We start from the raw sequence: 15,848 nt of genomic DNA, 5'->3' as shown, positions 1-15,848 counted from the left end.
AGAAAGAAAGGAAGGAAAGATATGAGGGAAGGGAAAGAAAAAGAAGAGAAGAGAAAGTAAGGTGGAAAAGAGGTGAGGGGAATAGAAAAAAAAGGAAGGAATGGACTGAGAAAGGGAAGGGGGAAAAGGTATTAGGGGAGAGAAGGAAAGAAAAAGAAGAAGAAGGGACGAAAGAAAGGAGGAGGGAAAGAAAAAGAAAAAAGGAAGAGAAAGGAAAGGAAGGAAAGGAAAGAAGAGGGGAAATATATATGAGGAAAAGAAAGGGAAGAAGGAAAGAAAGGAAGGGGAAAAGGTATTAGGGGAGGGAAGGAAAGAAGAAAAAGAAGAGAAGAAAGGATGAAAGAAAGGAGGAGGGAAAGAAAAAGAAAAAGGGAAGAGAAAGGAAAGGAAGGAAAGGAAAGAAGAGGGGAAATATATATGAGGAAAAGAAAGGGAAGAAGGAAAGAAAGGAAGGGGAAAAAGGTATTAGGGGAGGGAAGGAAAGAAGAAAAAGAAGAGAAGAAAGGATGAAAGAAAGGAGGAGGGAAATAAAAAGAAAAAGAGAAAAGAAAGGAAAGGAAAGAAGAGGGGAAAGATATATGAGGAAAAGAAAGGGAAGAAGGAAAGAAAGGAGGGGGAAAAGGTATTAGGGGAGGGAAGGAAAGAAGAAAAAGAAGAGAAGAAAGGATGAAAGAAAGGAAGGGGAAAGAAAAAGGGAAGAGAAAGGAAAGAAGAGGGGAAAGATACATGAGGAAAAGAAAGGGAAGAAGGAAAGAAAGGAAGAAGAGAGAAGGCGAGAGAGACAGAGAAGGCACATAAAGGAAACAGAAAAAGGAAAGAAAGAGCCATAACAAAAATGCACCCAACACCGGTATTGATGCTCCTTAGCTTCTGAAATGAAACTTTTGAAGCATCCAGTTAACCAAACCCTGATAATAATAATAATAATAACTTTATTTTTATACCCCACCCCATCTCCCCAATGGGGACTCGGAGCGGCTTACATAGGGACCAAGCCCGAAAACATACAACAATAAAATGATAAAACAATTATTCCAACAGTAAAACATCAATATCAGTAAAACCATCATAGTAATCACCATATAGCATAAAATCACCATATAGCATTAAAGCAGGAGAGTAAAACAAGGATCTGGGCCAAAGTGCAAAATATATCAAAATGAGAGAGGTAGTTTCTCAGGAAAGTGCAAAATAGTAGTGGCAGAAAAACCTGTAGTTGGATGGGCAGATAGTTCAACCTAATAATTAATCATCGAAGGCCTTTTGGAAGAGCCAGGTCTTAAGGCTCTTCCAGAAGGAGAGTAGGGTAGGGGCCTGTTGAAAGTATTAGAATGTTTGCAAAATTATATAGTTCATGTTCATGTACCTTTAACTGGTAATATGCTTGTACCTTGAGCTTTGTCAATTAGATACAGGTGGAGTTATGTTTGTCATTTATATATTCTTTGCACTCTGCCTGTATTCTCTCTCTGAGTTTTTGTTTTGTTCCTGTATTATGGTTTCTGTTATAGCATTAAAGTTGTTGCTTTTATGCTACAATGTAGTTGTTATTTTTAACCACATTACTTCGGGGCTTTGTTTCTGCTGACTCTGCAACTTAAGGTTTTTACCTTTGCGAACAGGGCCTGCCTGATCTCCCTGGGGAGCGAGTTCCAAAGTCAGGGGGCCACGACGGAGAAGGCCCTCTCTCTCATCCCCACCAACCGTGACTGCAAAGGTGGTGGAAGCGAGAGGAGGGCCTCACCCGACAAGCGGAGAGAACGAGCAGGTTCATAGGGGGAGATGCGGTCTCAAACTCACCGGCCCCAACGGTGGCAATGGCGCTCTCCTGACCGATGATATGCTCCCTGAGCCTCTGCTCCAAAGGGAACCTACGACGCTCCTCTATCTCTCTCTTGCGCTGCTCTTCCTGGAACTAAGGAAGGAAGGAAGGAAGGAAGGAAGGAAGGAAGGAAGGAAGGAAGGAAGGAAGGAAGGAAGGATAGACCAACAATTAGGAGCCATGCTGACAAAAGTTCCAAAAACATCTGAAATGCAAGTGGGTCTATGACTTTGGGTCCTTCGAGACCTGATTGGAGTTTAATAGTTGTCACTGCAATCATTCTTCCATATTTTTTTTATTTTTCAGGACTTGATTATTCACAGATTTGATTTAAAATGTTCTCTTTAGGAATCTCCAGGTCCTCCAGGGTGACTCTATGGCCAACTTTCTCCATCATGCAGAAGGTCCTAAAGCTTTCTAGAGAGAACACTTTTCTAGGTCCTCCAATGTGAGTCTATGACAGTTTCCAGCAACCTTGACCAATTTCTTGATTTGCTGTTTTTCATTTTCACAGGAGTCTCGTGCACCCACCTCCAGTGATTTTGGTGAAATTCCAAAATCCCAAACATTAATGGTTCCAAGCCTTTGGCATAAGAGATCCTCAACTTGTAGCATCCAACTCTGGGTTGCATCAAGAGAAAGCATAGTCCCATCCCATTACAGGCAAAAGTTGGGATATGGTTGCAATGAATGAATAATTGATGTAATATTCTAGTTTGTTCAGGCCAAACCTGGAATACTGAGTCCCATTCTATAATAATACAGTTATTATTATTATCATTATTGACATGCACATAACATCACAGCACACATGTACATTAGGCCCAAGTGTCTGGGATTTGTCTCTGAATATTGGGCTCTTCCCAAGGGCCTAGGATATTAAGGAATATCTTATTATTTTAATATTAATATTATTATTACAGTCTGAGAGGGATAGGAAACCAAGCCTAATAAGGAATGACTTAAGAAGGTGGGATGTTTCACTTGGAAAAGAGAAGACTAAGATGTGACATGATAGTTATCCTTAAATGTCTGTAAGGAAATCCATGTAAATAATAAGAGTGAAAACCAGAAACTAAAAAAAAGCAATGGATCAAAATGACAAGAAAAGCAATTCAACCTAAGCATTACGAAGAACCTATTGACCATAAGAACCTTTTCAACAATTGAATAGATTGGCTCACAGAGTGGAGAACTCTCCTATTTTTGAAGGTTTTTAAACGGAGGTTGGATGTCCATCTTTCATGAATGTTTTAGCTGTGGATTCTGGGGTGGGCTAGGTGGGCCTTGAGGTCCCTTTCAACGCTCAGGTTCTATGGATGGAGGTCCACACTATAGGATGAATGCAATTTGACACCACTTTAACTGCAATTGATCAATACTTTTGAATCCTGGGAGTTGTAGTTTGGTGAGGCCCCATAATTTATTTACAGAAGACCTGTAAATAATCATTATATCATAGCGTTGTCTCAAGTGGTGTCCATCTGGGTTCATTCTACAGTGTGGACACACCTTATGATTCCTTCCCAAAATGACAACCAACGCCGCCATTCTTGATGGAAGCAGCAGGAAGGTGACCTGCTTCCTCCGGCTCAAAAACCAGCAGCAAAACACATCCAGGGCTGTTTACTAGTTAGAAATAGAAATGAAATAAATATCTCCCAGACCAACTTGAGCCGCTGCTATCTGTCTAGAGTGCGATTCCCCCCCTCGCATCAGTCCCGATGCTTCAATATGGAGCAATAACTTCCGAGGCGATCCCAACGGAGCGGCACTTGAATCCGGAGCATAACGGTGTCGCTCCCTCCAGGCGCCCCATAAATCACCCGCCTCAACCGACTCCGGCCCCATCAATACATCTATGTCTTTCTAAATATATTGGCCAATTCTTTTTTTGCTTGCTTTTTTAATCTTTTTTTTTTTTACATTTTGAAAAGGAAACAATACATAAAACCGGCTTGGCTGTAATATATATTATTATTAGAGATCGGACTGACAGGAGGCTGCATGAAAAAAAGGCCGAAGACTTGCTGCATCTCAGAAAGAAATGCTCCGATTTCTGGGGTCTTCTTGAGAATCGGAAATTCTGGAAGGGAGATCTCAGCATGTAGAATCAGAGACCCCCTTTTCTCCCAAAGTAGAGATATTTGTGTTAATGTGGGATTTGTGTATTGGTAGTGTTTAAATGAAATTTGTGTCTTGCCTGTATTGCATACTGACTGCATCATCCAAAGTGTACTATAGTCTGTAAAGAGTTAATTACTAAGAAGGTGTGTTGACCTTGATGTGTGGCTGGAACTGGGGAGTGTCCAGACACAAGTGTGTATGCATTACTGATTGCTTCAGTTCTGTTCTGTGTCGAGTGCTGTCTGTTGAGTCCTGTGTCCATTGTCTGCAAGTCTATTTGTCTTTATTACTGCTTTCAGTAAAACTTGTATATAGTTTTACCATCGTCTTGGATGTCTTTTCGTTCTGCGTTCCAATGATTCCATCCAACTACTGCTGCGCTGCAAATTACTCTGACAATTTGTCCCTTGGCAAAGCAAGCCATCAACTTGTAGGTGTCATTGGATGGCAACTGGAAGACCCAAGAGGGATTTGTTATCGTTATTTGGAATCATAGAGTTGGAAGGGACCTCTAAAGGCCATCCAGTCTAACCCCCTTCTGCCAGGCAGGAAGCCACTATCAAAGCACCCACAACAGACGGCAGCCAGACTGTATTTAAAAATCTCCACCAAAAAAAGGAGACACTACCAAGCAGTGCATTCCTCTGTCAAGCAGCTCTAACCACCAGAAAATATAGGTGGAATCTCTTTTCCTGCAACTTGAATCCATTGCAATTTGAATCCATTCCAGAGAAGCAGAAACCAAGCCTTGCTCATTCCTTCTCAATGGGACCTCCATTCAAATATTTAAATCTGGCTCTCAGGTCCCCCTCAGCCTCCTTCTTCTCCAAGCTTAAATGTACCTGCTTCTCTCATATGCGCCTCAAAGGAATTAATGGTTTACAGATAAGGAAAATCACAGTGTCTATCACAGTCCCTGGAACAATTCTTGAGTCCCCTCGGGTGAGAAAGGCGGGGTAAAAATGTTGTAAATAAATAAATAGATTCTGCATTCAGGTCTGGGCATCACAATGCAAGGAGAAGCCAGAACATAACCAGAGAAGGGTGACCAAAATGAACAAAGATCTGAGAACTATGAATCCGGCCGAGGAGCAACTTATGGAGCTGAGGAGGTTTATAGCCTGGAGAAAAGAAGGCTGAGAGAAGGGGACACAAGAGCAGGTTTAAACATCTGAAAGGAGGTTATATCGAAGATGGTGTCCGCTTGTGTTCTACTGCTCTAGAGGCTAGGGCACAACGGAGCCACATATTTAGATTGCAGGAAAGGGATTCCACTCAAACATTAGGAAAAACTTCCTGGTGGGAAAAAAGAGCTGTCTGATGGGGGAAACAGATCTATCAAATAGAGCATCCTTCTCTAGAGGTTTGTCTGGATGGCTATCTGTCAGGAGGGGTTGAATTGTCTCACGTAGAATCTGCACAAGCCCATCCTTACATATTTGTACTATGCTCTAGGTTTGAAGGACTGGATATGTTTATGCTGTTTTATGCTGTGTAATGTTGTTTTTATTGTTTTAAATTATAAATTATGACTGTTTTAATGTATGATGATGCTGGGATTGCCCCCATGTGAGCCGCCCTGAGTCCCCTCGGGGAGATGGGAGCGGGATATAAAAATAAAGTTGTTGTTGTTGCTATTATTATTATTATTATTATTGACACAATGACATAGTATGACAAAGCCAACAAGAAAGATATGCTGGATTTCATATCACAAAATCACAAGTTGAATACCTCCCAAGTGTCTAGGACTGTGTGATGTATGCAGATCCCAGTCGGGTGGCCTTTTGCAGTTGGCAGATTGTGATTTTGTGAATGTCTATTGTTTCCAAATGCCGGCTGAGATCTTTTGGCACGGCACCCAGTGTGCCCATCACCACCGGGACCACCTGCACTGGTTTCTGCCAGAGTCTTTGCAGTTCAATCTTGAGGTCCTAATAGCGGTTGAGTTTTTCCTGTTGTTTTTCGTCAATGCGACTCACCTGGGATGGCGACATCAATGATCCAAACCTTTTTCTTTTCCACCACTGTGATGTCTGGTGTGTTGTGTTACAGAACTTGGTCAGTCTGGATTCGAAAGTCCCACAGTATCTTTGCATGTTCATTTTCCAATACTTTTGCAGGTTTGTGATCCCACCAGTTCTTTGCTGCTGGGAGGTGGTACTTGAGGCATAAGTTCCAGTGAAACATTTGGGCCACATGGTTGTGCCTCTGTTTGTAGTCTGTCTGTGCGATTTTCTTACAGCAGCTGAGGATATGATCTATGGTTTCATCAGCTTCCTTGCACAGTCAGCATTTTGGGTCATCAGCTGATTTTTCGATCTTGGCCTGAATTGCCTTTGTTCTGATGTCTTGCTCCTGGGCTGCAAGGATCAGGCCTTCTGTCTCCTTCTTCAGGGTCCCATTCGTGAGCCAGAGCCAGGTCTTCTCTTTATCAGCTTTTCCTTCAATTTTGTCAAGAAACCTTCCATGCAATGTTTTGTTGTGCCAGCTGTCAGCTCTAGTTTGTAGTGTGGTTTTCTTGTACTGGTTTTTTGTCTGCTGTGCTTTGAGGAGTTTCCGATCTTTGACTTCAATCAAAGCAGGTTCTTCTCTTTGCTTTACATATTCTGCCAGGGCATGTTCTTCTTCTTTGACTGCTTGTTTTACTTGTAAGAGTCCTCTGCCACCAGATGATGATGATGATGATGATTATATTGTGTCTTTCTGCCTGGCAGGAGGGGGCTGGACTGGATGGTCCTTGTGATCTCTTCTAAATCTAGGTCTCTGTTGGGTGGTCACTGGAGGAACTTGGGCTGAACCCACCTGCATATCTCAAGAGCTTTATTATAGCCAGAAAGCCTGCTCAGGAAGCCTCGAGAAAGGAAGATGGATGATGGTCTTGTGGGTTCTCAATGAGCACCATCCTATCAGCCAATGTGACTCCTGCTCACCGTCCTCCTCCAGCTCTGAACTTGGTGGCTTCCAACACGGAGAACATGGCTCTATCTTAAGGGAGGGATTTGCCCAGCGCAAAGCAGCAGGAGACCCAAACCGAATCCCGCCTGCAAACTCCCCTCCTTGCTCTCGCCTCCAGTGCATGTAAATAAACTCCACGGGAAGCGTCTATCTATCCTGTTTGTAGTGGCACCAATTCATCCTCCAGCGGTGATTAAAATGGGCCATAAATTCTGAAGGACTCTCAGCAGGACGAGGAGAAGCGAACACATGGGCAGCCCTCCTGTTGCCAGCGCCTCCTCTGCCAGCGCCCACACTGCCTTGCCCCCAGCGTGGCATCCATCACAGAGCACACAGTGCCTTAGGTTTCATGCTTCCTTCAGCAACACCATCTAAGCACAAGGCTCTGATGGGTTCACGCCAGAAAACTGGAGATGCTTTCCTATGGCCCTGTGAAATCTTTTTTGGAAAAAACGGATATTTCTCTTGATGGAGAAAGGCTCCAGAGGCCTATTAAACTTCCAAAGGCCTTCTTTCTCTTTCCTTGCAGAGATTTAAGGATCTGGCTCCTGACGTTTCCTTTATCTACATATGAAACGGGTGCCTCTGTCCCTTGGTGGGTTGCCGGAGGCTCAGCTGAACATACAATTAGGATCTGCCATGCTTTATGTATATCATATTGTGACTTCATGCTTGATATATATAATACGTAGTTTGTTATAGAGCATTGATTCTTCATCAAGTTCTACTTCCACGCTCTCTTAACAAATAGCTATGTTGCTACCCTGTTTCCCTAAAATAAGACATCCCCTGAAAATAAGACCTAGTAGAGGTTTTGCTGAATTGCTAAATATAAGGCCTCCCCCGAAAGTAAGACCTAGCAAAGTTTTTGTTTGAAAGCATGCCCAATGAACAGAACACCAGAGCATGCAGGATCGGTAAATGTATGTAACATAGAGTGTTGTACATGGAAATATTGTTAGTAACAAAAAATTCTTGATATGATTCACAGTTTGTCTAGTTATGCTGGTTTGTGATGACAACTACTGTACAGTATATAATAAACTAGCTGTGCCCAGCCACACGTTGCTGTGGCGTTGTCTGGTGGTGTTGGTGAGAAATTTGAGTTAGTGGTGGTATAGAATGCCTGTTGTATGGTTGTCTTTATGTTTAGTATGTACAGTAGAGTCAGGCCTCTCTGAGTATACAGTTACACTTTTTCTATGTGAAAAAGATAAGGAAACACTCTAAAGGTTCCAAACATAAAAAGAGATGTGACGTGTCAGGGCCACAGAAATAGTCAGGCCTCTCTTAGTATACAGCCATCTTCTTTCTATGTGAAAAAGATAAGCAAACACTCTAAGGTTCCAAACATAAAAAGAGATGTGACATGTCAGGGCCACAGAAATAGTCAGGCCTTTCTGAGTATACAGCCATCTTCTTTCTATGTGAAAAAGATAAGCAAACACTCTAAAGGTTCCAAACATAAAAAGAGATGTGAACATGTCAGGGCCACAGAAATAGTCAGGCCTTTCTGAGTATACAGCTATCTTCTTTCTATGTGAAAAAGATAAGCAAACACTCTAAAGGTTCCAAACATAAAAAGAGATGTGACGTGTCAGGGCCACAGAAATAGTCAAGCCTTTCTGAGTATAGAGTTATCTTCTTTCTATGTGAAAAAGATAAGCAAACACTCTAAAGGTTCCAAACATAAAAAGAGATGTGACGTGTCAGGGCCACAGAAATAGTCAGCCTCTGCAAACATTAGGATTGTATGATGTTGTTGTTATTATTATTATTGAGAGGCTGGGTGGCCATCTGTTGGGAGTGCTTGGATTGTGTCCTGCATGGCAGATCATGGGAGGTGTTTGCTGGCCCTGATTGTTTAGTGTCTGGCATTCCCGTGTTTTAAGAGTGTTGTTTTTTATTTGGTGTTGTGATTTTAAGCTTGTTAAAATATTAGGAGAGAGATTGTGTTGATTGTCATGGTTCATAGCATATATTTAAAATATAGAGTATTAAAATGGGTTGGATATTGTAGAAGGTTGGAGTGGAGATAAAGGGTTTGGATGATGGGCGGGCGCTAGGACCCAGAGGACAGCTTTTTCCCATTGCCTGCCTTCCCTGTTGCCGGCGGCCATTATGCTTTCTCTTTCCCTCCCTCCCTGGCATGGCTTCCGATGGTGCGTTGTGGGTTCTCTCCATGTGGAGGTGCGTGAAGTGATTTTGTGTTGTTTCAACCTTAAGGCGTGGATGATGGGTTGTGTTGTCCAATGTCGAGGTTGGGGGCCCCGTAGTTTAGTTGCTTTGCTCGGTGCCGCGATTCCATCACTCTTTTATATATATAGATGTTCATTTTTTTGTTCAACAATAAATGTGAATTCTTCTTTAAGGAAAAATAAGACATCCCCTGAAAATAAGAACTAGCGCATCTTTGGGAGCAAAAATTAATATAAGACACTGTCTTATTTTTGGGGAAACACGGTAATTGGAATCCAAGTGTATTCTAGAATGGCGGTTTCCAAATCTTTTCAGTCATGGAGCCCTTCAAAAGCCATTTTCTCCCCTGTGGAACCCTAATTGTGTTCCTGATTTTTACAAATCCTTGTGAACCCACAAAGTTGATCCTAATCCTATTGCCTGAGTGCTTTGTATAACCAGAGACCACAAAGAGCCCATCCTTTGCGAGCCCCACCTTTGTTGCGGAGGCCTTCAGGAGCTTCGTGACCTCTCCCTCCCGGGCGTAGTCCATGGGCGTGTGCCCCATTTCGTTCCTCTGCAGGGGGTTGGCACCTGAAAGAGAGGAGGGAGAGAGGAAGGGGTGACACTCAACGCGTGGGACGGGGTCCAAGGGGGTCGGGGGGGGGGGGGCTCACAGGCTCCTGCTTAACCTTTGCCCCCAACCAGGCCTGGACCGGAAAGGGACAATGCGCCACCAGCGGTGACACAAACTGCGTCCGAAGAGGTCACAAAGGGGAAATGACACCGCAAACAATAGTCTTTGGTGAGGGAAAGTTGCTCTGAGGACAGGAGCCGTATGGAAGGGAGTGATGTGCGGCGCATGGCATCGGAAAAGCAATGCCCCCCACTTTGCAGGTCAAGAGCCCCGACTTCCCTGCTGTGGCTGCTAATATTGAGGCCAATAAGCCAGGAAGGTGGTGGGAGAGGGCGAAAGAAACCAGCCCTCCAGACATCTACCTCCTCTACTGCTTTTTCCTTTTGATCTCTCCATAGTCGAACCCTAACCTCCCTGTTGCTCTTCCTCTTTCATGTAAGCTGCCGTTCCTGCAAATGTGTCATAGACCTCACCTCCAGAGATGCACTAATCGCCATTCACACCCCTTTCATGGCCAAACCTACTACAGTCAACCCTCCACATTTGCAGTTTTGGTACACAGATACCTTGAGATAGGAGTTTAATTTGTTCCATGACCGAGCTCTTAACTCAAAATACTTCTGTCAAAGTAAAATTTTCCACTGAAATGGTATTAATTTGTTCCGCACCTCTGAGACCCTCCAATTTTTTGTTACGCATTTATAAATAAGAAAATATATTTTATAAATATGTATACATGTACATTCACATTGAGCAAAAAAAAAAAACCAACTTTAAAATGGTAGAAGCACAAAGTTGTGGCAAGGAAGCACAAAGTGAAGAGGCAGAATCATCCTTTTATTCTCCCCATTGTACTCCTTCTAGCCTCCCTCCCTCTCTTGTTTTCTCTCCCTCTCTGTCTTCATGAAGCCAAACAGACCAGGAATAAAAACCACACATACTCATCTAAACCAAAGTTCCTCAAAGTAGAGCAGTGCAAAGTGGGCAGCAATCTCCCAAAGCGGACAAGAGCACGAGGCCCAGAGGCTGCTCCCTTGAAGCCCTGATAATAATAATAATACTCTGGCACAAGCCAGTTAAGGTAATCCCGGGGTGATCGGCACACTGGGTGCAGTGCCTAAAGACCTAGGCCTGCACTTAAACACAATTGGCGCGGACAAAATCCCCACCTGCCAGATGCAGAAGGCCACCTTACTGGGATCTATACGCATTATTCGTCGATACATCACACAGCCCTAGACACTTGGGAAGTGTCCGGCGTGTGATCCAGTACAACAGGCAGCAGAGTGTCTGCTGTGGACTCATCTTGTTGTGTTTTAAATAATAATAATAATAATAATAATAATAATAATAATAATAATAATAGTCCTAGACACTTGAGAAGTCTCATCATTATCATCATCATCATCATCTTTATTTATATACCGCCCTATCTCCCCAAAGGGACTCAGGGTGGTTTCCAACATATAAGGCAATGTAAGGGAGCTCTGGTGTGGGCTGGTCCATGAGGTGAGGAAGAGTGGGAATCGACTGAACAAGTAAACAATAACAACATAGGCAAACATTCAATTGCCGGAAAGAAAATCGTACAGACAATACATCGAAATAAGACACATTCAACATTATAACACAACCTAATTAACTTAACAATCAAAATATCATCCTAAAATACCAAAAACCTGGTAAAACACACCAGAAGTAAAAATAAAATATTAAAAACCCATTTCATTATAGCTCCATCAGTAAATGGTTCAACAAAGCCATGGCTTATATCTGGTTATGTAGGGACTGGGACTGGGAACTCATCATTTTCGAAAATTTGGTGAAACTACAGCCCTGCACTCTCACGCTAGCGCTCCCTATTGCGCTAGTGCTTGCTCTTAACTCTAAATCCTGCAGTTATGTCAAAGTGAAGCCTGGGCCGAGCGACAGCTCCTAACTCGAAGCCCTCTTAAGTTGGAATTGTTAATGTGGGATTTATGTATTAGTAGTGTTTAAATGAAATTTTTGTCTAGCATGTATTGCATACATGTTGCATCATCCAGAGTATGCTATAGTCTGTAAAGAGTTAATGACTGAGAAGCTGTGTTGACCTTGATGTGTAGCTGAAACCTGGGGAGTATCCAGACTCAAGTGTGTTTGTACATTACTGATTGCGTTCAGTTGAGATCTTGCTCTGTTCTAGTTTGTGTCTGCCTAGAGTGAAAGCCAAGCCTGTGTTCGTCTGCAATTCTGTTTTGTCTTGTAAAGTAAAGCTTTGTATATATTTTTTAACATCGTTTATGATGTCTCTTCGCTCTGCGCTCCATTGACAACATACAACTGACAGGGATGCTCCACTGTATTTGCAAATTTGATTATTCCTGGATTGGATTAAATATCTTCCCAGTGTCATTCCATGGCCAACGTCTTCTAGTCACAATGGAGGACTACTGCACTTCACCATGTAATTGTCAGCCCACAAGAAGTCCCACAGCAGCTAAACCATGGTGACTATATTTCTTTGTGGAAGTTTTTCCACACCAAACATTCACACATCTTGATCCACAGTGGTCTGGGCTTTTGTACGGCAACCCATCAAGTTCAATGGGATCAAAAAGAGGACACTAACTTCAGACCTGTCCCTAAAATTAGCTTCAACAAACCTTCCTTCACAAAGGAATAATGAAATGCACTGCCAAGCTTGTTTCTACATTAGGATCCCCATACAGAGATGATGACCATCATGGTGATGTTTAAACCCAATGAGCTAAACCAGACAACATGATTTAGAGCCCTGGAGATTTTTCTGGAAATTTTCCCCAGATATTTTCCAATGCTATTTTCTGGGAAACGCATGCTAAGGCCAACTGTTGTCCGTCCAGAGAACCAACCTGCAAGGAAACCAGCAGACAAAGCTTAGCACTGGTGGATAAAACTGTCATGCACTCATCGCCCAAAAAGCTGCAAGGCAACAGGTGGATTTGTGAAATGTTTACAGCACTTTCTCTAGACAACCGAGCAGTGCCCCGCGTGAATTGTAGCACCCCTTCCTTCCCCATTCAGCCTGAAGCACAACGCCTTGGATTCTCTGCCCCTCGAAACCCAAGAGAGGAAGAAGAAAAGAGCAGGGCAGACATTAGCTATTTCCGAGAGCTGGCATAAAGAGATCTATATTTGCTTACAGAATGAAAAATGCGCTCCATAAACCTCCGGCGGAGAGTAATTTCGGTTGTGAGCCCTTGTCACATCCAATAACGGATATGATTGGGACAAGGGAGATTATACACCGACGGTCGGTCGCAGTGTTGTTTAAAGAGACAATCCTCCCTTTTTGCTTTGCTTCCAGGGAGGAGGAGGAGGAGGAGGAGGACATTTCCTCTGCCCACCTTTCCTCTGTCCCTCCTCTTCCACGACCCACATTTCCTCCTATTAATAATAATGGCTGACCAATAAACAAGACAAACAGACTTGCAGACAATGGACACACAGGACTCTCACTCTCAGCAGACAGCACTCGACTCAACTCAGAGAAGAACAGAGCAGATCTGATGCAATCTGCAATGCACACACACTTGTGTCTGGACACTCCCTGGTTCCAGCCACACATCAAGGACATCACAGCCTCTCAGTAATTAACTCTTTCCAGACTATGTTACACTCTGGATGATGCAATCAGTATGCAATACAGACAAGACACAAATTTCATTTAAACACTACCAATACACAAATCCCACATTAACATGTTGGGCCAATCCCCGCTTTGTGCCGTTTCCAGGGAGGAAAGGAAAGTTTCTTTTGCCCCGACTTGGCAGAGCATCCTCCTCTTCTCCTATGAGGCCCAAATCGCCTCCTGCCGATCTATTAATAACGCTAACCAATATTGGTCCGATTCCTCAGTTAATGGCTGCGATGACGACGACTTGACTAATTGCCGCAATAATTGATAGAACCCGACTCCTGCACAAACGGGTCGATGGCCACCTCCAATAAAATATTATGGGTCAATAAATAACTCGGTGTCAGGCCGCTCCGGCACCCCGTGACTTTCTGTCATCTTCATGGAGATGGTCACCGGCTTCCCTTCCGAGTCCGGCTTGACCTGGGGCCTTTTGGCGGCCAAGGGGGCAGCTGGCCCCAAAAGAGCTCCCTCCCCACCTGCTGGGACCGGCATCGGGGCCATTTGTCTCCTCCCACGGACCGTCTTTGGAGGGACGGCACACCTGGACAGCAGCGCCTGGGGCCTCGGCCGAGCCTTTCGCTCATAGAAGTAGCCAGGCCCCCAGCCCCAGCTTATAATATTTGATAAATAGCCGGCCGGCTCCCTTCCAGCGCCGCAAACACGGAGGAGCAGCAGCAGAAGCAGCAGCAGCTGTGGAAGGTCACTCATTGGGGAAATATGTTTCTGTCGGTGGTATTGAAAAAAGTTTAGCCGAGTGACAGGTCTCAATTTTTCAAATTTTATTAACTCTATCCTCTTAATCATTTGTCTTGAATTCCTTCAGATAGCAGATAACTGTCAATACCAGGGGGGGTTATGGATGGGACTTTGCTGCCTCTCGCTCCTGCCTGTTTAGAGACGCTCAGGCAAAATGCGTGCTGTGTTCATGTGTGTCCGTGCCTTTGTCTTGGCTCATGGACACACAACACACACCGCCCTCAATACACATCCCCTTTCTGGGTGGGGAGGAAAGGATGTCAAGCAATGAATAGAGTTCAAAGACACCCCAAGGGCCATCCAGTCCAACCCCCTTCTACCAGGCAGGAAGGAATATACAATCAAAGCCCTCCCGACAGATGGCCATCTGGAGAAGGAGACTCCACTGCACTCTGGGGAGGGATCAAATTCCACTGTTTAACAGCTCTTACGATCAGGAAGTTCTTTATGAAGTTTAAGGTGGAAACTGTTTTTCTGTCATTTGAATCCATGGCTCCATTGTGTCCCACTCTCCAGAGCAGCAGAAAACAAGATTGGCTCCCTCCTCTTCAGTAGGGATTCCTTCCATACCTTGGACCATTTTGGTAATCATTCTCTGGATACCCTAGTTGTATGTTTTCCAGGCTGTATGGCCATGTTCCAGAAGCATTCTCTCCTGACGTTTTGCCCACATCTATGGCAGGCATCCTCAGAGGTTGTGAGGCATGGAGAAACTAAGCAAGGAAGGTTTATATGTGGAAAGTCCAAGGTGAGAGAAGAACTCTTTGTCAGTTGGAGGCCAGTGACTCTTTCAGTGACTCTGGACTCTTTCCATCTTGTCTTTCTCCTTGACTTGCTTTGCTCAGAACTGGACACAGATTTATTATTCCAGGTGATAAGGTCTGACCAAAGCAGAAGAGAGTGGGGATATATCTTCCTTCCATCTAAAAACTATTCCCCTTTTGATGCAAAGAGACGAAAGGAAGTTCCCTAACTTCTACCTAAGTTAGGGAACTTCCTTTCGTCTCTTTGCATCAAAAGAGTCCCTAAAGCTGACTCGTGTGTATGAGTAAGAGATCTTGAGCCAGAGAGAGGTCTCGTGGTGCCCACTTCTCAAACAAAGAGTAATAAGAGGGTTGAATGAAAAGTAATGCCTCCGCCTTCGTAACTCCTCAACAGATGGCAGTCCTGGTCTGCGGCAGGTCCTGGCTTGTTCAGGAGACTCTCCTCTACAGTTCTATTTGGCGGGAAGACTTAGCATTGAACGGCTGTGTTGTTAAAGTGCGAAGTATGGAACCCTGCGCAGATGGTCGGTCAATGAGATTTAAGCAACGTGCAGTCACTGAATTCTTGACTGCAGAAGGTGTCATCCCAAAGAAGATTCATCAGAGAATGCAAACTGTTTATGGAGATTGTGTTGATGTGAGTCCTGTTGGATGACTAAGTTTAAAGATGTTGAGGAGGAAACATCTGACTTGGGTGACAACTAAGGCTCCTCAGCTCCTCCTCGCTTTCGGCCATCAGAGTAGTATCATCTGCATACCTAAGGTTCCCACATTAGTTGGTCACATGATTGCTTTGCTTGGCTATCGGAACACTATTCACTTTTCCACATCATCACCAGACCATTGGATACATTTCTGCCAACAATGAACAAGTTTTCTGAAGCCGTCACGGAAGAAGTTGACGCTCTCTTTCGGCAACCGGCATCTCACAGGAGGACTCAACAT

General features: G+C 43.9%; 1 protein-coding gene across 2 annotated transcripts in view; it reads right to left on the bottom strand.

Moving 5' to 3' along the window:
- The window catches only part of clpb (ClpB family mitochondrial disaggregase), a 106,088-nt gene that overhangs the window by 45,540 nt on the left and 44,700 nt on the right, over positions 1-15,848 (bottom strand). For both annotated transcript variants that reach the window (XM_062977057.1, XM_062977056.1), the window contains exons 6-7: positions 9,582-9,679; positions 1,801-1,915 (exon numbers count right to left, since the gene is read on the bottom strand). In XM_062977057.1, the coding sequence (XP_062833127.1) occupies positions 1,801-1,915; positions 9,582-9,679 (213 nt within the window). The remainder of the gene's footprint in view (positions 1-1,800; positions 1,916-9,581; positions 9,680-15,848) is intronic.

The sequence above is a fragment of the Anolis carolinensis genome, chromosome 3, assembly GCF_035594765.1.
Source record: "Anolis carolinensis isolate JA03-04 chromosome 3, rAnoCar3.1.pri, whole genome shotgun sequence".
Taxonomy (NCBI): domain Eukaryota; kingdom Metazoa; phylum Chordata; class Lepidosauria; order Squamata; family Dactyloidae; genus Anolis; species Anolis carolinensis.
The sequence above is the reverse complement of the archived record's forward strand: the minus strand, read 5'-3'. Positions and strand labels throughout refer to the sequence as shown.